This window comes from Hydra vulgaris, chromosome 10, assembly GCF_038396675.1.
Source record: "Hydra vulgaris chromosome 10, alternate assembly HydraT2T_AEP".
NCBI lineage: Eukaryota > Metazoa > Cnidaria > Hydrozoa > Anthoathecata > Hydridae > Hydra > Hydra vulgaris.
In genome coordinates this window covers 15,841,078-15,865,000 of record NC_088929.1, presented here as the reverse complement: position 1 = coordinate 15,865,000, position 23,923 = coordinate 15,841,078, and the positions used below count along the sequence as shown (strand labels likewise).

The 23,923-nt window shown below is 24.7% G+C and overlaps 1 protein-coding gene across 2 annotated transcripts in view; it reads left to right on the top strand.

The window, feature by feature from the left end:
- The window catches only part of LOC101236736 (unconventional myosin-XVIIIa), a 73,874-nt gene that overhangs the window by 34,664 nt on the left and 15,287 nt on the right, over positions 1-23,923 (top strand). For both annotated transcript variants that reach the window (XM_065807355.1, XM_065807356.1), the window contains 13 exons: positions 738-1,210; positions 1,302-1,382; positions 2,103-2,220; positions 2,313-2,463; positions 2,807-2,954; positions 5,468-5,669; positions 8,552-8,652; positions 9,484-9,549; positions 9,682-9,810; positions 21,106-21,249; positions 21,360-21,449; positions 21,543-21,662; positions 23,482-23,578. In XM_065807355.1, coding sequence (XP_065663427.1) covers positions 738-1,210; positions 1,302-1,382; positions 2,103-2,220; positions 2,313-2,463; positions 2,807-2,954; positions 5,468-5,669; positions 8,552-8,652; positions 9,484-9,549; positions 9,682-9,810; positions 21,106-21,249; positions 21,360-21,449; positions 21,543-21,662; positions 23,482-23,578 — 1,920 coding nt within the window. The remainder of the gene's footprint in view (positions 1-737; positions 1,211-1,301; positions 1,383-2,102; positions 2,221-2,312; positions 2,464-2,806; positions 2,955-5,467; positions 5,670-8,551; positions 8,653-9,483; positions 9,550-9,681; positions 9,811-21,105; positions 21,250-21,359; positions 21,450-21,542; positions 21,663-23,481; positions 23,579-23,923) is intronic.

Below are 23,923 nucleotides of genomic sequence, written 5' to 3'. Positions count from 1 at the left end.
CCATGCTCGCAAATGGTTATAGTTTTATAATTGTTTTTAAACGCCACGATATTTATTGAGTATATTTTTTAACGAAATAAAACAATGTGTTTTTACCTGATGATTGCTAAACGCATGAAACTTTTAGTAGTAAAAATTATGTAGTTATTTTTATTTAATCTCGTCAAAAAATCAATTATATAGCTCTGATATCATTCATCGAGCACTCTTGCTGAATATATGCTCACAGCAAAATTAAACTTATATATATATATATATATATATATATATATATATATATATATATATATATATATATATATATATATATATATATATATATATATATATATATATATATAAGGCCATATAAAGCCTCAGCAGTAAAAATGAGTGCATGAGCTTTGAATATCAATGAATAAATATTTTTTTTGCTTTTTTTAATCATTGTGTAATTACATACTTTTTAAAGCAATATTTAATTTTAAATTAAATTTTAAATTTAAATTTTAACTTTGTCAATGCGATATTTAATTTTACAGTGTTTTTTGCTATTTTTGTTTACGTAAGTAAAATACAACTCAACCTAAGACTTATTAAATTTTAAAATCTAATATAGCTAGTAAATTCAATCTTATTTAAATATATATTTGTAGTTTTGTTATCTTTTTTTTTTTAAACAAATTGTTTTTATTTTAATTTTTACTTTAATCTTTTAACTTGCTAATTAAATTTTATAACTTTTTTATTACTTTTAGTTTCCGATACAAATTTCTATTTTTCGGATAGTGCATCTGCATCGCGTGCTGCTTCGGTACTTGGAACAACAGTGGAGAATCTTGAAAAAATAATATTTATACTACCAATGCAACGACACCCCTCTTTTGTAGAAAGAAACAGTGGTGCTGATAATTTTGCTTCTCTTAGCGGTTCAACATCTTTTTCAGATAATTCAACATATGATACTTTGCTTTATGCACTTGAGGCTTTTTGTTACGGGCTGTATGTTGAATCATTTAATGCTTTATTTCGAATGATTAACCGTGCGCTTAACACATATAATCGAGTTGTGTCAAAAATTAACATTTTAGATATGCCAGGTTTACAAGATCAATCGTTGGTAGGAAAATCATCAAATTTTATGGATTTTTGTATAAATTACTGTTGTGAAAAATTACAGTGGTTTAGTTATAGAAATAGATTTGCACAGCAAGTTGAAAGATATAACAGAGTAATATTTTTGTTGTTGTTTTGTTTAAACAAAAACTTCCATAGTTTTACAAAAGGATTTATATTAAATGTTTTGGATTTGTTTATTTTAGGAAAACATTGATTGTAGTTTTGAAATAAATAGCATTATTTCACCCATTGTTACTATTTCTGCTCTTGAGAAACTGGCATCGGTAATTTTTATTTGTTTAATTATTGATAGGGATAAAGAATGAGGAGAGCATCTAGCTTAATAACTGAGAAGTTATTAAGCTAGATGTTTGCAAAAATATGTATTTGTTATATATATTTGAGATAAAAAGCTCATGAATTTCAACATTTTGAATATAGTATATGTCTTGTATCAATATCAGATTTGTTTTAAATTTTTTTAAATAAATAACTATATACCTTAAGGACTTTTAAAATTAAATTTGGTATTAATGATATCTGCTTTTTACAATATATTAGATATGATTTTAAAATATTGATATGCTAATATTTAAACACTGTTTTTGATAAGTGAAACTAAAGTAAAAATAAAACCAAACTAAGAAGCAGAAATAATTACATCATAAGTATATCAGTGCAAAGGCTATCTACCATAATGTATGAAGTATAAAAACTCCAGAAAATTAATTCTTTAACTAATACAGTATTGTTGAGTATAACAATCAGATAATTACTTATCTTAAAACTCCTTGATAAAATATCCAATAAAAAAACTGGTTGCTTTATAAGTTACTAGTCCCCTTTTTTTGTATGCTTTAGTTTATTTTTGATCAATGTAGTTCCTTTTCACATTAAATATTTGCCATAAAATCAACAATTTAAAAAGTTTATTTTAAATGATACTTAATTGTATTAATTTAAGTTAAATGTATTTAAATTTTCTCAATTCTATTAATCTGAAGGATCACATATCTTCAAAAAACAGTATATATGATGAGAAATTGTTTCTTAAAGAAGGAGTTTTATCAAATGTTGGTGAACCAACCATTGCTAAAAACTTGCGCAGTTCATTCTACGAAAGTAAGTTCCACAGTCTTTTTTTTTTTTGTTCCACAACTTTCTCTTTTTTTTTTCTACATTTATTTTACATAGTAATTGAAATCTTTTGATAGGTGTTGTTACTACACAATTACCTACAGAATCTTTTGTAGTTCTGCATTACCAAAATACCATTCAAGTAAAATACAATATTGTATGTTTTAAAAGAGTTAGGGAACATTCTTCTGTTAAATTGGCATATGGTGCACTGAATGATTCTTCAAAGTAAGAAAGCTATTGGTCTTAATCAGCAATTCTCAACCTGTAGTCTGCAGCCACTGTTTGTAACCAACCTTATAAAATAATTTAAAATGTTTCAAACATTTTCTAAAATACTTTCAAGTTTATTGACTTATAATTTAGACAATTCCAATGTTTTAGATTGTGTCACAGTATTTATAATTCTGCTTGGATGCAAAAATGCAAAAGAATTTTTGTGCAGGTTGAGAATTGCAAAGCAAAGTTATTTTTCATTGTTATTTATCAAGTTGTTTAGCATTGATTAATAGATATAACAATTCTGTTTAAAACTTATATAAAAGTTTTATAATAAACTTTATTTTTGTAGAACACATGTTACTGAATTATACGCAGGACATATAAGTGGTGTCACCCAGCTATCATCTGTAGGAAGTTTTGCTAATCGAAGACATCTTACAAATCAAATAGCTACTTCTGTTAAAAACTCCACGATTTTACAACTAAAATTACAAATGGTAAATTTTCTTTTATTGTATTGATATTAATTGCATATAATAAATTCAAACACTAATTCCATTGATTTCAAATCACCTTGATTTGTTTGTTGGGAACAAACAATGACCAATGATCTGTTGACATCTTATAATGTTTAGTTAATACTGAATGTGTTATGGAAACTGAACTAAGCCTGTATAAGCTGTATAAGGTGAATCTTTGGCTATATCTAATAATGAGATTAAAACTGTATCTGCTATCATTAATGCGCTAGTCCAAATAAAAGCAACAGTTAAGACCTTTGCCGTCGGTATGCTAATTTGTTTACAGCCGATGTTGCCATAACTTTTATCTTAAAAAACTTAACAACGTTATAAGTCAAAAGATGCATTTATCTCTTGTTATTCGAATACAACAAAGGCGTACCCATGTAAGTGGGATCCTTTCAGTATATGCACAATGGTAGGACCAACGTTCAGTCTGAATCTGAAATAAAGCTAGTAACAATAAAATGTTGCAATGTTGAGTTACTCGAAAGACTAGACGCTATAAATCCAGCTACATCATTAACAGCTTATGAGTCTGAATCTGAATTTAAACTTTCTGTTTCAAATAAGGCAAATATTGATCGAAGTTGTTTATGATTCTTCTGACTCTCCATCTGAATCAATTTTTTTGCTATTGAAAAGAGCAAAAGAATAACAGACGAAATTCATAAAGCTATAAAAAAAGCATATTCGCCTTGCATACCAATTTGATGAGACGCTATCAATGACAATTCAAAAGGAAATGTTGTTGTTTGAAAATGGAGGAGCATGCGGTGATTTTTTGCAAAAAACATATAATTTTTTAAGCCTGCCAGTGTAGAATCTGAATGCTTTTTTTGCGGACAGTTTGCAACAAAAATAAGAAGTCGTCTAGGCGATGAAATTTTGGATGTACTCTGCTTCCTCAAAACATATTTAAAAATAATAAAAAAAAATTACATATGTGTATTATATCTATAAAAGCAAATTCTTTATAATTTAATAATTAAGTATGTATAATATTGAAAAACTAAAGAATTTCTTTGTAATTCAATAAATAGTTTTTTCTAAACATGTATTAATAGTTTTATCAAAATTTTAATTAAATAATATGTTAAAATCTTTCAAAAACAGGTATTTTAAAATCCCAGGATCAGATAAATGTAATCCCGAAATCCTGGGATTGAAAATATAGCTCAGGATAACAAACCCCAGAATTGTATGAAACATTAAAATCGATTTTTATATAAAAATCAAAGTAATAATAATAATATGGTTTTATAATGAGATTTTATATCATAATTTCAAAATCAACATAAATATTTAAGATTAATATAAATATTCAAGATCAATATTTTTTATTGAATAACAACTATTGCGTTAAGTGATAAAAAAAGAAATAACAGTTTTTAAGAAACTAAAAATATAAAGACCATTTCCAGATATCTTAGTTTGAGTCTTGATCATCATCACTCCATCTTTTTTTTGTATGGACTTTCTATCCTTTTTTGTATTGCTTTTGTGACATTGGTTTTTAAAGGCTGTAATGGTAAATAATTCTTTCTTAATTGATTAAAGTTTTGTACAGGGCTTAATAAAATGGGCAGCCGATGGTAAAATCATTATTTTTATAATCATAACGATCAAGAAACTTTATTCTTAGATTTGATATGCTCTTTATTTGAATATTCCAACTATTATTATGCTCATAATTACAACCCTATCTCAACTTTATTAACTCTGAAACACAAACCTTGACAAACAAAGCTGCTGTATGGAGAAACAAGTTTAGCGCTGACTATCAGGGACATGGTGGAGATCTCACTTGGAATTTCACGCTTATGAGGCTAGCACTCACCTTTTTTTTTGGTTTTTATGGGGTTAGGGTTAGGCAAGTCTAAAAAGTTTATCAGATTTAATCAGATTGTACTGATAGAATTGAAACAGCATTAAGTGAGTTTATTGACACACTACATCATCATTTTTGTGAATTTATAACACACAACATCATCTTGGTGAATTTATTGATATATAACATCTTTTTGAATTTATTGACACACTACATCATCTTTGTGAATTTATTGACACACAACATCATCATCTTTTTGAATTTAATTTCATCTGTGAATTTCTATAGTATTTCTTTTCCAGTCCTTCTTATGCCAATTATTTCACTATATCAAGTGATATTATTGGCATATCACTTGATATAGTGACTTTAATGACACATTACTTCATTTTACATCGCTTTTTTATATATAAATTTGCACTTATATTTCTTTTTTTCTTTTTCTTTTTTTTAATTTTTTTTAACTAAGTTGTACTTGTATAAAATTGCAAGTATTTAGAAAGAACTGTTTGTCATACATCAGACTAACAATACCTAAAGTCTAGATCAGAGAGCATAAAATCTATATGTTTTTAAATGTATAAATATGAAATGTTTTTTTTTTTTTGAATTTAATTAATTAAAAAAATTGTTACACTGTTAATAACTTTTTTTTTAGGATAAATTGTTAGACTTGCTTGAAGTTTCTTGTGTCTCATTTGTGTTTTGCTTACTACCTGAAAAAAATGCTGGGGTTTTAAATCCGTATAATAATCTTGATGATGGCAAAGTTAAAGAAGCTCAAACATTTGATGTTCCTTTTTTACGGCAGCAATTACGAAGTTGTCAACTTTTAGAGAGCATGAGACTTTATAGGCAAGGTCTGTTTATTTGGTAAAATTTGAGTTTTATAATGCTAATTTTTTATTTAAATAGAGTATTAAAGAGTTAAAGTCCAAAATGCCTAAATAATAGCCATAATTTTTTTATTTGGTAATTATTTTTTATTTTAATTGATAGCTGATAAGGTGCTTTAATCTAACAGCTAAAATGGAGTCAAACCCAAATGGAGTTAGTCCTAAAATTTAAAGAGCTTTATGAGGCGCTTGTTTTACTTAATATGGACATATAAAAAAAAGCTTATAAACTAAAAAGTATTATCCTCAGGCAATTTACGGTCTAATACTAGGAACTACTAGAAACTTATTTTTTTGGTAGAATTTTTATTATAGTACATCAAGAAAGTTTTCATTGAGAATTTTCATTAAGATTTCATTTAATGTTTTAAATCAAGCGGGCTTTTCAACTAGGAAATACAAAAATAACAAAAGTTAAGTCAAGAAATTCTTTTTAAGAATTTCTTATTTTAACTTTTATTATTTTTAAGTAGTCATTAGAGAATTTTGCTGCGAACAGGTTAGGTAGTTATTAGAAGTCATTGAAGAATTTCTTAACTAATAATTTTTCTTAAAAGAAAAATTATAAGTTAAGAAATTCTTTAATGACTACTAATTACTATCTAAAACAATTTTTTAAATAAAGAATAACTGTAAGCTGTTACACAAAGTTGTAACTACCAGTGTATTTGTTGTAACTATCAGTGTATTTGTTGTAACTACAAGTTTATTTGTTGTAACTATCAGTGTATTGGTCAATATATGGCTAATAATCATTGCTACATTTTATTTAGAGTTTTTGTATTAAATTATTAAGTTTGTATATTGTATATTGGTAATGAGTCAATATATTGGTAACAAGTCAATATATTGGTAATGAGTAAATATATTGGTAATGAGTAAATATATTGGTAATTATATATTTTCAACTCACTAGTAGTACTATTGAATGAGCTTTCTGATACTTTAAGATTTTTTGATTATCTGCATAGGTATCAATTTCTAACAGCTTTTGAGTTTAATCGGTTAGTCACTTTAAACTGGATAAAACTTTTTAGTTAATTTTTGCATCTCTTTCTCATGTGCTTTTTGATATATATATATTTTTTATTTGGTGCAGCTTTATCTTTTTTTTCTTCCTTTCTTGTCATTTAGATTAGCTTTGGTGTCAGACTTGGCTGAGTAACAGCTTCATTTTCATTTGGACTACAATGAAAAGTGATTTCATTGGTCAAATAACTAAACTGGACAGTAGTTTCACTTAGAATAGGACTAGACTAAACCATGGTTTGATTTAGAATAAGAATAGAAAGAATATGGTTTCATTTACCTTTGCAACAGAGTCATCTGTTTTTAAATTACCCGTTGTGAATGAACTCTTTTTCAGTTTGAATTCTTTTTATGCTTTATACAAAAAATTTCTGGGATGTCATAACCATTCCGGACACTAAAGTTGAAAGTAATAAACTGCTCATTGGCTACATAAGTACCCAATAGGAAAAAGTATTGTTTCATATTCAGGCAAATTTGCACATTTATTTGTGTTTCTGTATAAACTTCCTCTTCAATTTCATTTTCTGGTGTTTTTACTTTAGTATCAACTTTGATTGAGTGCAAACTTCAAGCAGATCAGTTATATGGAAATTTCATCAATTATACGGAATAAACAGTATTAGGCAAGTAAGCTATGTTTTGAACAGCAGACAAGTTGTGAGCAGAATGTTTTGCCATCAAACTGGCGCTGCTGTGTGTTATTTTCAATCGTGATGACTCATGCATTGGTCGTCAATTGGTGGTTCAATCAATGCAATGGTTGAACATATTTATGACAAATTTAAAAGGAGATTTAATTACATACAGTGTGGGGGTCAAAAAAATTTGGAAACTGTTTGTCTAAATTAATAATAAAATTCTGTTAATGCAAGCAAACAACTTAATTTAATCCACAATCAGCAGTATAGATTAATGCAATATATATTTATAACCCAATAACATGATTTTTTATTAACTCAATAGTTGATAGTAAAAAGTCAAGGAAAATTTTGCAAAGCTGTACTCAATTTCCACACATGACATATTGTCTAACTTCTAAATTATTCCTCATATTTTTAAGCTGTGTTAAACCTATTTTAAATCAATATTATTCACATTTTTTTAACCACTTTAATTTTATTTTAATTCCATTTAAATTGAATTTTAATTCAAAAAAATCAACACAAAGTCAATATATAACAGAAAAATATCAATTTTTTAATATAGAGTCTAATTATATGCCCCTGTAAAAATTTAATTGTATATATAATGTAAATATATATTTACAGGGGCATATAATTAGACTCTATATTAAAAAATTGATATTTTTCTGTTATATATTGACTTTGTGTTGATTTGAATTAAAGTTCAATTTAAATGGAATTAAAATAAAATTAAAGTGGTTAAAAAAATGTGAATAATATTGATTTAAACTAGGTTTAACACAGCTTAAAAATGTGAAGAATATTAATTTAAACTAGGTTTAATACAGCTTAAAAATGTGAATAATATTGATTTAAACTAGGTTTAACACAGCTTAAAAATATGAAGACTAATATAGATTTGAACTAGGTTTAACACTCGGCCTAAAAACTCACTTTTATTCAATATATTAAAAGGTGGTTTAAATTTATCAACTGATTTGTGTCAAAATGCATAACATTAACTTTTTGCTAATTTTAAATAAATAAGTTTAAATAATTTGTTATTCTTTTTTGATTTTGGTGGTTTTTTATTTTTTGTCCTTTTTGTTTTATGAAAACTTTTTTTGGTTTTAGAATGGTAATGGTGATGATTTTTTAAAATTATTATAAGTTAAAAAAATTTGAATTTAGGTTATCCTGAACATATAACCTATCCTGAGTTTAGGCAACGATTTAGTATTCTACTTCAAAAAGAAGACCAGGATTTTGGGGTAGTGCTGGATGAAAAGCAGGTATGATAAGTTTACAAGGTTTTTATAATTTTATATAAAAATTTTTAGGTACAATCTAGAGAATATATTTTCTAGTTATTTAATTTACTGTAAATAATTTTGATAGAGTTATAGTAAGTCTTTATATTTAGTACTTGCTTACCCAATTGCTGTCCAATACTCACTTAGTCACATTTTATTGAATGTTAAATAGATAATATATTTGAGACATTGCAAACAAATGGGTCACACCAGCCAATTTTTGAAGATTCGTTTTCTTCAACCATTTTTTGCTTTAGTATGTACTCTACAATATAACACAAAATTAATGCCAGTATGCATCTTTTGTATTGAAAATCCCTTTTTGTTTACATGTAATAAAATATGAAGAAACACATTTTAAAAGGAGACTCATAACAACCATATGAATAAAGCAACAAGACACACAGATTTTTACATACTTAAAAAATGAAGTTAGTATTTTCAATAAATTGTAATAACTTTCCAGAAATATTTTTTTCTACAATCAAAATGGTATTCTAAATAATTTATCAAATACTATTTTAAGTATTAAGCTACTTAAAATAGTATTTGATAAATTATTTTTTATCGCTTAAGTTATTCACTAAATATCTTGCAGCCAGATAGGGAAGTAAAACTACTCTGTGTGTTTATATAAAACTACTCTGTGTGTTTATTTAAGCGCTTATTTATAGTCATAGAAATTTCATTAACAGATGCAAAGTCATTTATAAAACCACATTTCTAAACCAAAATTTTTTAAACCAACTTTTTTTTTTTTATTTAATGGTGATGATTATTATGATAAATTGCTTTATATTTTTTTACAAGGCTGTTTTAAAAATGGTAACAAAGCTAGATTTAAATGAAAAAAGCTATAAACTTGGTCTAAGTCAGGTGCTTCTCTTTTTTTTGCTTTAAACTTTTCTGTTTTTCAAGTTTAATGTTTTTTATGTTTTTTATATAAATAAAGATATTTTTTTTACTACTTCATTTCAATTATTTGATAAAATGTTTTTTTCCTTTTAGATATTTTTTCGGGCTGGTTGTCTAACTCGTTTAGAAGATGCTCGCAATGATCACTTAAGTATAATTATTTCTGAATTCCAATCTCATTGCAAAGGTTTTCTTGCACGAATCAAATTCAAGAAGCTAGTTGTAAGTTTAAAATTATTTTTTTAAACTCTAAATGTTATTATTATAACTACTATATTTTCTATTTTCATATATTTTTGAAAAATATAAATATGCTAATAGTTTATGATTTCTATTTACATTTTTGAAAAATATAAAATAAATATATAACATACATATACAATACACTAACAGTTTCATAAATAAAATTTTATAAATAAAATTATTTTAAAGTATTATATTAATATAATATAATGATTATTTATAGAATATACACAAATACACAATATAATAGTTGATTTGTAATTTGTATTATTGTTTTTAATATTATATATATATATATATATATATATATATATATATATATATATATATATATATATATATATATATATAATTTATTTATTTCAAAGTTAGTATAAAGTTCATACAAATACAAGTGTACATTTAAATAACCCATGCCCTATAATGTTTATATTGAAGAATACAATATATATATATATATTTAATAGTGTATATGTAAACATATTATATATATAATAAATATATGTGTAATATATATATAATAGTGTATACATATATATAGTATATAATAGTGTATGCATATTATATATATATATATATATATATATATATATATATATATATATATATATATATATATATATATATATATATATATATATATATATATATATATATATAATAGTGTATATATATACATATTATATATATATATTTAATAAATAGATATATAATGTATATTTATATATCAAGCCTTCCCAGGAAGTGCTTGTGATTGCATTCTTTGTTCGTCCACATTTAAAGTAATTTTTTAAACAACTTGACCACATTTTTTTTATTTAAGCGTTATATGAATTTGTGGCAAAATAAACATAAAAGCAAATACAGAATAAACTTCAATAAAACAGCAATATTCGAAAGAGTATTGCTGTTTTGAAGTAGTTTGTTCTGTTTTTTTTTGGCATTTCCACTGCCAAAATTAATACAAGTCAAGAAAGAAAGCAGATAAGAATATAATAAAAACAAAATCATTTTTTGACATGCAGTTTATTTGCAACTTTTGTCAGTCAGGAAATACTTTATAGTTTGAACTATAAATAAGGACAATTTTAAAGTTTGCTTTTTAAATGTTTTTGCTAAACTTTGCTGTTTTTATTAATGCACATGAAAGCAAGAAAACTTATTGCTACTTATTTGTAAAATATATTTGTTATTTTTTAACAAGTTTTTATGATAAATAATAAAAAGTCATTAATACTAATGTTCAAATATAAAGTATTTGGTTTATTTCACTACCCTCATCAAAGTAGTCTGCCCTTTTCTCTAGTAATCTGTCTTAATGTTGAAATTTGGGCAATATAAAGGAAACTGTTTCTGACAGGCATCAAGTATTGTAAATTACCATTTTAAATAGAAACCATGGTATCAATCCGCCATTACAAAATTTATTAATCAAATAATATATTTTATGAATTAATAGAAATTATTTTTTTTGATTTTCCTATCATATAAGTATTGAGAAAAAATGTCAAATATAGCAAAAACATTTTTAAAAACTAAAAAATGTGAAAATGAATAAACATAAGCAAAAAAATTAACAAAATTTCTTATAGTTCTAGAATTCATAGCAAATTAGTTTCATAAAAATTGTGAATAAATTGTATATCAAAACTTTTTGATATACAATTTATTCACAATTTTTATGTGAATAAATTGTATATCAAAAAACAAAAAATTTTTTTATAAAATAATAAAACTGTTATTATAAAATATGTTTTTCTCCTCGACTTGTATCAAATTCTGTAGGTAAAAATAAAAACCACCCTAAAAATATAAATGGTCTTGGTCAGGAAGGAAATATAATGTTTATGGCTTGATAATGTTTTGGTATGCTCAAAATACAGTTTTTAACTGTTTTTGGAGCTCCTCACTGTGGTTCCACATATATATTAGCTTTTCTATTTTGTATTAATCACATTTTTAAGCCATTTTTCATTTCAAGAGCTCCCAGATGTTATTTCAGATGCTATTTGTTAGGTTTGAATAGTTAGTTACAGACTTAGCCTCCGGTACAGGTTTTTATTGTGCATAAATATGTACTCTTCATCATTGGAGAACCACTGGAAAAGTTTTGTTGATAGTTTATTTAGAAGAATTTGCCAGTATTAATCTTGACACATAGTGCCTTTCACAATTTGAAGTTGCTTAATGCTCTGGAAATTTATTACAGAACACACCATGATGGACACGAGGTGTTTGATTGTTGGTGCAATCCAGTCTGGGTGAAATTTTTCCCTCACTCTTCTGAAAAAACTTGATTTATCTATCATAATTTGGAAAACTGATCTATCCGAAAAGCTAACCTGAAAATACCCCATAAAATAAAAAATAGTAAAATCAAACCTTGAACTTGATAACTATTGCATTTTTCCTTGGTGAAGTTTTTATATTTTTTGTCCATTCAAGCATTTTTTTAACCATATTTGGCGTTAACTTAGGTTTTTGAATTGGTTATCAAGAAGTTAGCCCAAATTACTCCAAGCATCTCTGTACTGATTTATCTCAATGCCTTCTTTCTTTTTATTTGCTCAACATTAGCAGATTTACTGGATATTTGCTGTTCTCTAAGTGCATATCTTGAATTTTTCTGTTGGTTCTAGGGTTTGTGGTTCTTTTTCTTATGCAAGCTCTTTTCTTAGCAGATTGCAAAAGTATTCCCAAGTCTAATTTTTACTTCGTGCTTATGTTTTTTTTGTTTACTTTTATTTTTACTGCTGCTTTAACTAGAATTAGCATGTTCACTAGTTCTAAAACAACTTCATACTCATACATCTGATATTTTTATAGAATCATTAATACTGATATCAACAAGCGCCTTTTTTATGCAATTTTTCAACTTATGAAATATTTCAAGCATTGATAATAAGCTGCTCTATCTTGTTTTACAATCTTTGATTAAAAGAAGGTTTTTTTAAAGTCATTTTTTACGTATTTTTGAAAAATATTCATCATTTTTAGTATATGATCTTTTGAAAACCATCACAATTTTTCTTAAAAAAAAATTTATTAATCACAGAATCAATTGCTTTAAAGTTGCTTTATCGCTATAAAGCAACTTTCATTGCCATCATCATCACAATCTGATTGAATGCTTTCACTAAGTTCAGATTCATTTTCCTTATTTTCAATGTGATTGTCAACTTCCTTGATTAAATGTCTCTGCATACAAATTGATGCTGACATATTAAATTAAAATAAGAATTAAAATAAGAATCTTAACTATTTTATACTAAAACATGTTATATACTTATGTATATATACTTGTGTATATATACTTGTGCATACATTTTATACTGAAACATGTTATATACTTATGCATATATACTTATGTATACATACTTATGTATATATACTTGAAACTTACATACATATTCTATAATCCACAAATTTTTCCTAGCTTACGTGGAGAAGTATCAGAAGTCCTTCCCATAGCAAAAAAAATAAGCAAAATATTAGGTTATGTGATTATTTACCTACAAAAAAATTGCAGATGTTTATAATTGCATTAATGATATGCATAAACTTTTCAAACAAGACAAATAATATAAACATGCCTTTATAAAGTAATTTTTTTTTGACACTTAAATCCTGGCTTTAAAAGCCAGGCTTTAAGTGTCAAACCACTTTATGTGATAATTGTTTATTAAGTGTTTGACCCACTTTATTGCTTCAAAATACTATAAACAGTTGTTAGTGGGAACAAGGAGTATTGCTGTTAGTAATTATATGTTGATAAATATTACTAGAGTGAAAAAAGTTGTTATTCGATTACATTTGACACATAGAGACATATTATCAAAGAAATTTGGTAATAAGGTGTTTTTTGTCTTTTTTGCAACATCATACATATAATCCTATATCATACATATAATCCTTGTGAAATATAGCACAAATAATCTATAGAATCATCTGTGATTTGCCAACTTGAATTTCACTTTTGTTTTGTTTTTGCTAACCCTGATAAATTAGGTTAGAGTTACTAGGAATGGGCAGGGTTAAGTTAAAGTTTTAATACTATTTACTAAATAAACTTTTTTACATTGAGCAAAGCTCAATGGTAACTACACAATGTATCTGTACATTACATCATTTTAGATAAACTGTAACAAATATTTTTCTCATTTTAATACAATTTTTTTCTAAATAAGCTTTTTTACATTGAGCAAAAACTACATAATGTATCATAATGTACATATGTGCATATATCTACATAATGTACATTGAACATATATCTACATAATGTACATATGTACATTACATGATTTTTAGCAAATATTATTCTCATTTATAATGCATAACAATGTTATTGTTTAATATTATTATTTTTTTTTAATTACCTAATTAGGTGCAAGTTTAAAACAAGTGCAAATTAAAAAAACTAAATTAAAATAAAAAAGTTAGTTGTAAACAAATTTACAATTAACTCTTTTTTAATTATTAAATATTTTTACAAATCTAATATCTTGAGATTTCTTTTTTGACTTATTACATATTGTCAAATTTGTAAACAAAAGAATAATAAATCTAAGAAATAAAAACAATGAATATAAACTGAAATTTTTTAGTAATGATTGCCTCTTTGATCCTGAAATTGAAAAGTATTTTTGTAAAAGTAAAATACTTAAGCTAAATGTATTGTTTGTCGCCATATGTCACCATTTTGTCAGGATTATATAACTTACTTCAAGTGGTCACCCTGTACTGTTAGATCATTGTGATGGATAATAATAGTTTGACTTTTGTGATTATTATTATTATAATTATTATTTATTTATTTTTTAATGCCTAAAAAAGAATTCAAAAAAATCTATATCAAACAGAATTATATAGATTTGAATCTGCCATTAATAAATTTTCTGTTTAATAATTTTAATAATAGTCTAAGTAATAATTTTGCTGTCATGTTTCCATGGTTTCAAAATCTTTTTCCATAACAATAGTTAAAGCAATGTATGCAATATATTACTTGATGAATATATGATATATGACTTGCATTATGCATCAAATTGAATTAATGGTTTAAAACAATCTGAAATATATGTGCACTCATTCGATAAAAGTTACTTGAATTGAAAAAACATTTAAGTTTGATAGAAAAAAAAAGACATTAAAATTTAATAGAAAAGTAAAACATTAAAATTTGATAGCGAGTGAAAGATCGCATCTTTCTGCGCATAAAGATCTTTTAAAGTAATTTTTAGTTAATTTAAATTTGATCCATTTGTACTATATATTAACACATAGTTTCAGTTATAGATTTTATTAGAATTTCGCTGCATCACATGATATATAATTTTTCTCAACTAAGACATCAGTTTGACTGATATGATTGTTGGTACATAGCTACTTATGTTTATAGTTAACATGTTTTGCAAGTCTCAATGATTTATAATAAAGTGATAGTTGTATTGTGATTTTTGAAAAATTAAGAAGTTAAAGTAATACTGGAACTACCAGTTAAAAAATTACACAAAAGTGCAAAAAAATTCCTTCATTAATCTCCTCACAGGTATTAAGTCATCATTTCTTTAATTTGTTAATGTTTGATGATTTTTGAATCCCCCTTTACGACTCTTAAGTGGGATCATATAGTGATAAATATGTCTTTTATACATGCGTCTTTTACTCATAATCCAGAGAATAGGAACCTTAAAAATATCAGACAAAATGTGTACAGCACCATTATCTTTACCAGTTTTGCTTTTAGTGTATCAGAACAGGTGCCTATAACCTAATCTTCATAACCTTAATATTTTAATAAGTTATAAACATGTTTTGCCTGATTAACTCCTTGTAAAGATGAGCTTTGAAATATACCTAACAGATGGGTATAAGGGGGAAAGGAAGGGGGAAAATTGCTAACTATATGTGAGGAAAATGCCCTAATACCTATGAGTGTGTTAATGTGAATGTTAAAGAAAAAAATCTTTACAATTTCTTGTATTTTTTTTACTGTCGACTAAAAGGCAAAGGGTTTTTTTGTTTCCAAAATTTCTTTTCAGCACAAGATAAAAAATTACAAGGTATTTAAAAAAATTGAGAAATAAGACTAATTTTCTCCAGTTGTTAATAAAAACAATATTTAAAAAAAACTAAACAAGCAATATATGTTTCAACAAGTTTCTAGTCATCTTCAGTTGGGTTTAAAAACTTATTTAATTTTATATACAAATATTCTACAGTAATAAAATATAATTAAAATTTTTTTATTATGACAAAATAAACAATAGCAAAAAGTACAATAATAAATATTTAACAAAAAGTTAACAACTTATAAAATGGTAACTGTTATGTTAGATATATTTGAGATTTCTTATAATTAAGCATTTAATTAAATTTGCCTTTTGTGAAAAAAAAAAATTAAACTACAAAAGGATGTATGAAGGCCTGAATACGTTTCCTAATGCAAAATAGAAGTACATAAGAAGCTATTTACTTTGTGTATATTAATGTCTGAAAAAGAGATTTTAGATTCCTTTTCCATGGTAAAAGATACTGAGTTATGTCTTTTATTGAAATAGTCAAGAAACTGACATGCATCATTTTCTGATGAGAATGCAGTAAAAATGTCATCAATATAACATTGATAATGTTAATATTTTCATGTTAATGATATAATAAATTATAATAACAATTATGAAAACATTAATATTTTCATAAGGAAACATATACCTTTATAACTTTATACCTCTTTTTGAAGTTTCATCTCTTTTTCACTCAAGGTAAGTTTAAAAAAATATTTCTATTAATCAATCTGAATCCAAAAACCAAAAAGTCATGAAAAACTATTTTGCACTTTCTTATGTTGGTAATATCTGTTTACACCAAAAAGGGTATCTATCATTAAAAAACATTGTAAATCTATGTCTTTTAATTTGACTTTTACCTCTTTCAAAATTTGTTTTATGTTTTTAACCTACAATTCTTATCTGGTAATTATTTTTTGTTTATAAATTTGTATAAACAGGTTGTAATTCCTGTTATATAGGCAAAACATCTTGCCACCTTAAAACACAAATGATTGAACAGGAGATTCAAAAACTCACACATATACAAACATCTCCATGCTAACAATAATTATTTTAATAATTATAATAATGACTGTTTCTCGATATTGGATTCTGCCTCCAGTAAACTTGAGCTTAAGATTAAGGAAAGTTTGTTCATTGAATGGAAAAATCTTGTTTTTTTGTTGAACCATTATAAAATATCATTATTGTTGAGTTGAACCATTATAAAATATCTCTTTTTACATAATAGTTACCATTTTATAAGTTGTTAACTTTTTGTTAAATATTTTAATATCTTTATTATTGTATTTTAAGCTACTATTTATTTTGTTGTAATAAAAAAATTTTAATTATATTTTATTGCAGTATAATTTTTGTATATAAAATTAAATAAGTTTTTAAACCAATAATAAAATTGCTGCAATAACATTTTGCAAGTCTCGTTGATAAAGTTTGTAATTTAAAAAGTATAATTATTTTTATATCTTTATAACTATATATTTCAAATAGAAATTCTACATTGGTGTCTGACACATTCACATTAATGCAAAGCTAAGGAATTAAATAGAATAAATAATGCCTGTAGATAGCATCTGTAAAAGCGTGTATATTTGTTATATTCGTGTATATTCGTTATATTCGTGTATATTGGTATACATTCGTTATATTCGTGTATATTTGTTATATTCGTGTATATTTGTTATATTCGTGTATATTCGTTATATTTGTGTATATTCGTATATATTTGTGTACATTCGTTATATTCGTGTATATTCGTTATATTTGTGTATATTCGTAGAATATTGAAGTTGTGCAATTAATAAATTGTTTTGCGCTTTTTTCAAACTCATTACTATTGATCATTTGCAGTTTAGTTGATTTTACACCATTATGAAATTAATTGTATTAATTCCGATCCTATGATTATTGAAAGATTAAACAGTATAAATTAACTAAAAATGAATTATTTTACCATCTAAGAGGTATGATTTATTATATTAGAGAGCATTATTTATTTTTGACTTCTAAAATTTTTATAAATAAACTTATAAAAAGTTGAAAAAAATAAATAATTTTTTTTTCAGTTCAGATTATTTGTTTTCAATTAAGTTTATTATTGAATCAAGGGTTGTGTTCTTCAAAAAAAATTTGCAGGACCAATATGTCAACAGCAATCTATATTCTTGATGTGTGTAGAGCGATGACAATTTTTCAAAGGTATTAATTTAAACCATTGCATTATATAAATAAATAACATTGATAAAATTTAAATAATATATGTTTTGTAAGTATTATTCACATTACAATGATTAACATTTAATAATAAAAGTAAAGTGTTTGTCATTAGTTGAAGTTTATTTTAAAAGAACAAATTACTTTGAATCTTATAAAATTGTTTTGTCGCTCTCTCATATTGAATTATTTATTTAAAAGTTTTTAAAAGTTAATGACTTTTTCTGTTAAAAATTACTATAAAAAAAACAAATTAATTTAAATTCTGTAAACTTGTTTTGTTACTCTCTCACTTTAAGTTTTTTCAACATCATTTTTTCACAGACACACAAATAGATTTTTAAAGAAAAAGATTTTAATTAAAGATTTCATTATTTAATAAGTTCAAATTTTTATTATATGTATATTTATACTATATATACTTTTATACTATTTATATTTTATCATTATTAAATACTGTTTAATGATATACAGTAAACGAGAAGTTTAATCATTCACTGAAATTTACTGAAAAGTACAAATTAATTAAAGTTTTGTGCGCATAATTTTAGTGCTTTTTATTTGACAAACACATTTTAAATAGAGTTTTGTATGATTTTTAATTTAAATATTTAATATGCATATAGTGTATATTACATACTATATAGTATTTAACAAAAACACTCATGTTTTTTTTGAAAGTAAAATGTTAATTTGATTATTAATAAATTGTTTTCTGATAAATTAAACAGTTATGTTGATAAAATATTCAAAATATATTGAAAATATTGTTTACGTTTTTATTTACAGGTAACACAAGAAAAAAATGTGTAAATGCACAAGGTTCAGTCCTCACTCAACCATGCTGTTGTCAATTTAAAAAGATTTCAAAAAAATCTAGATCGCTTTTTTCTGGACAAGAGTTGTAAATTCAAAGGAAGTAATAAAATATAAAGCTCAAGTTTGTATTGCAACAAGCAATGCTTGAATGTATGACATGTGTTTGCAGAGCCAAACCCAAACAATTTACTAAACATGACTGAATAGGCAGATAAGGACTTCTTCATTACTGAAAACAATAAAAAAAAACATAAAAACATATTAGACAATAATATTGAAGTCCTTATTGACTACAAAATGCTATGCCAACAACTTGAATATAAACAAAACAGAAATATCCTATTGGAGTGGATATCCTTAAAAAAAGTAACTAAAACATGGGGAATTTGTATTTCAAAATCATATCCGCCACTGCCTTAGGTAGACATATCAATAAATGTCAATCCAGATTCTAAACTTAATATTCTATTTTCACAGATTGATTTTTTTATTGTGCCATAAGTTTGGCTGACAAGGAAAGAAGTTTCAGTGCAATGAAAAACATTAAGTCAAAACAAAGAACATAAATCTGTAATAAGTTACTAACAATACAATTACGTATCAAGATTGATGGTAAGCAAAGAAAATCATACAATCCAATAAAAGCAATTGAAAACTATCCATTGTGGACAAATAAATCAGGCATTCCTAAAGGTAGAAGACTTGAAGAGAAATGATAGCGAAGATGATAATGATAGAACTATGATCTGTTATATATTAATATTAAATTTAATGCTGCTGCATTTCACTCATTTGTGCATGTTTGTCACGGAATTCAGAACAGCCATTACACCTGAGTTAATAACGAGAAAGTGTTGCAGCACTTTTTTTTATAAGAAAATGTGAACAAAAGTGTGTGCAAATATCTTACTAAATAACTTATGTAAATTTCAAATTAATGTTAAAAAATATATCAAATTTTAAAGTTTTACTTTTACTTGAAAATTGCATTGCGGCAATATCTCCTTAATTTTAACATTTAAACTTTTTTAAATTAATTGTATAATTTTTTTTTCATAACTTTTAAAAGTAGACAATGTCTAGTTATATCCTACTGCTACAAGGGAGTGCTGCCACATCGACTATCTTATAGCCTGCTGCAAGGAAGTGCCACTACATTGACTGAGGGTTTGGTTTGGGCAAGCAATCTATCATTTAAAAAAAACTTTATTCAATTTTTTAAACTTTTCTGGTCTGATTTATTAGCATTCAATTTAACACAACCGTTTATGGAAGAAACTTTTTGACCACCATGCAGGATTATATATATTTTTATAAAATTATTTTTTGCTAACTAAAAAATTATTTAACTAAGGAAATGTATAGAAATGGTCAGTGTGGAATAGACTTACCAAGAACCATATTTTACAGCTCCAGAGAGCTAGTGATAGATAATAATGATAACAATATTTAGATTTAATTTTTTGTTTTATTATTTTAAAATTAGAAGTGAATTTGTAAATTTATGAATTTATTTTTCATTTTTATAAAGACCTTATTGTGTTAAAAAAAGTTATTTGTTTAAGTGGTTCTTAAAGCAAGTAAAAAAAAAGTCATTAATGCCAACATGTACTTTTTCTGAAATTAGAAGAGCAAGTTTTATCAATAGTTCACAATAATTGTTTTGAATTGTAAAATCATTTTTTAGTGTACCTTTAGCACTATATGCAAAAATGACTTAACTGTACAAGAATTATACCAAATGCAAAATTAAAAAAAGTGGTGACTGATGAATGAACAATTGTGGGCGACCTATATTACCTAAATTTTTACTTTAGTTGCTCGGCGGGCAACCAACCAAAATCTGACTGCACACCACTGATATATATTCTGCTCACTTTACTTTTTGTTATTCCAACTTTAATCCAGAGACAAGAATTTTTTTTTTTCAAAAAGAAAAGATTACTGAAAAAAAACTTATAAAAAATTATTGAAAATGAATGTCCAAACCAAAAAGATTTGTGTATTAAAGCTTCTGCTAATTTAATATGATGCCATTAGTAATATTTTATTTGGATTTTAATTTGTACAATAAAATTTTATAAATAAAAATCAAGCAGCTAGTTTATTTCTTTATTAATTGGTTTAGAAAAAATTATTTTTATACTGTTGTGACTATTTCTGTATTATATAGCTTCAAAATGTTGCTATTCGATGCATACAGAGGAATGTTCGTAAATATATGAGTATCCGATCTTGGGCTTGGTGGCGATTATTTACTAAAGTTTTGCCTTTGCTTCAGGTTCACCGAACTGATGAGGAGCTTCAAACAAAAAATGTATTGTAATGTATAATATTTTTAATACAAAGTTTTTTATTATGCAAAATAAGAGGGAGTAAAGAAAATAGTAGCAAAGGAAACAAAGAGTTTTAAAATTTTTTTTTTAGTCTCAAATAATTAAACTAAATTCAAAAATTGAACATTTACAAGAAATAAACAATAATTATGAAGTCGAAAACACACGTTTAAAGAAAAAGGTAATATTCTTTTCTTATTTATTTTTTGGATTTTTTCCTAATCATTTGCATTTCACAAGTTTTTTAAAATTTTACATTTTTGCTTTTTTTCAGATATTGGATCTTACTACAGAATTAAATGAAGCTTCCTCCGCAGCATCAGGTGCTAATGAAATAATTAGTTTTAATTCTGTTGAAAATGTGAAGTTAGAAGAAAAGTTAAATGAACTCAAGGTCAGTGTTTAATTTTTAAAAAGTGGCAAGGATAATATTTATGGTAGATATGATAATTTATTACGAATTTATTACTTTAATTTTAAAGCTCTAAATGTTTATTTGTTTTGATTCAGATTTTTTTGTCAAAGTATATTGAAAACAAATATGAGAACTTTACATGGAAGCAGCTATATTTTCTCTGTTTTTATGCATCTTTGTTTACTAAAATCTTCTGAGATGAAAATGCCCAAGACATAGGTCAAAAAGCAATTATCTCTAAATAAGGAATTTTTACATATGAAGTGTTCTTTGGAAGGAGTTTACTGTCTGGTTATATATCTCTTATCTCTTAAGTTTTTATATTAGATTTTCCACATAGCATTGAAGTAAAAAACCTGAACTTATGACATCATGACAAAATTATGTAAAGTTTAGTAACATAATGTTATTTTATTTTTTAATATGTACATCAGTTTCTTAAAAAACAAAGATGAATTTAGAAACAAATTATTAAAGATAAAACAATAAGCATTCAATCATGCATTATTTTATAAAAGAAAATTTTATTACAAAAAATAATGGAATACTTTGCCACTTGTAAATTATTTATTTTGCTTTGCATAAAAACTATTGATTAAATATCAATTACATTAACTTAAATTAATGATTTAAATTTTTTTTCCAAAAATCAAGAATACATAAAAGTAATGTTTATCTTTTTTTAAAGAATGCTTCCTTGCTTGTATAAAACCCATGCAAAATTTAAGAACTTTAGAAAATAAAACAGTTATAAAATAAAAGTATAATTACATAAGCATAAAATAAATTTTAGCTTTAAAAAGTAAAAACAGTTGAAAATAAAATTATGTTAGTTTATATTTTTGCCATGGGTATTTTTTTATGATGTATGATTACTTGATAAAAAATTTATGTTAAAATTAGAAAAATTTTTTCAGTTTGAAGTTGTTTTTTTTTTCATAGTTTTGCATAATAAATTAAATTTAATATAAAAATGTTTTGAAAACAATAAATGCAAAGTATATTAATGCTTTAGGATAAAGTCTCTAATAAATAAATTTTATTTAAATAAAATTTATAATAATAAATTTTATTTATATAAAATTTTGATATTCATTTTTTAATATTCATAGTTAAAAGATTAAAATCAACATCAACATATTTTTTTATTAAGGTTTTAACTTTAACTCTGAATGTTTTAATTACCACAAAAATCAAACAGAGTGCAGTAAATATTTATAAGCCTCACCAATTATTTAATAGTTGCTGATTTCTATTTATTGAATTTTAATAAAATATGTTTTATTATGTGTAATTAACATTTTGTTATAAATAATAAATAAGTAAAGCATTAAAAAAAAGTTTTTTAAAAAGTAATTGATTATGCATTATTGTTATCATATTTCAATTGCAAAGACAAAACCTGAATGATGTGTGCACTGAAAAAATAAAATCTAAATGATGTGAGTATTGAAAAAGCAAAGAATTAGTTTTAAAGTATGTTTGTGTTTGTGTAGTTGTTTATAAAAACACTTTAATTATGTATAAATGAAAGAAAAAAAAAATTAAGTAATCAAGTTTTTTTATTAAGGAAGTTCCTGCAATATATTCACTTAATTACTTTTTAGCATTGTTTAATGGTAATTAACTTTATGTTTTATGTTCCAAAAAGATGTCATGAAGCTACATTAGACTTTTATTAGCTTGTTATTAATAGCATTGTCACATCATAACTCAGACTAATTACTTCTGCATTGAAAAAATGTTTTTTTTTACATCAACTGTTTTTATTTGAACGATTTTTTTACATTGAATTTAGATAGAGATTGAATCTTTAAGAAAACAGAAAGAACTGCAACAAGAACAAATGTTGTCAACAAATGTATTGAGTTTAAATGAATCTGGTAGTGAAAATGGTATTAAAACTTTTTATGTTGTTTATATAAGGCTAATAGTATAATTTATGATTACATTATAACCAACAGTAATCAATGCAACCTTAAAAACATACCTGTTTGCTTTATAACTTGATTTTTTTTCATCTAGTAGAATAGAGTAAGACATCTAGTATAATAGAATAAGACATCTAGTAGAATAGAGTAAGGCATCTGGTAGAATAGAGTAAGACATAGAGTGTACCTGTTTGCTTCATAGCTTGATTCTTTATCATCGCACTTTTGAATTATATAATTAAACTGCAGCTAAAAAAAGTTTTTTTTAATACTTTATTTTTTTGCTATCAAAAACATTTTTTTTTAGAA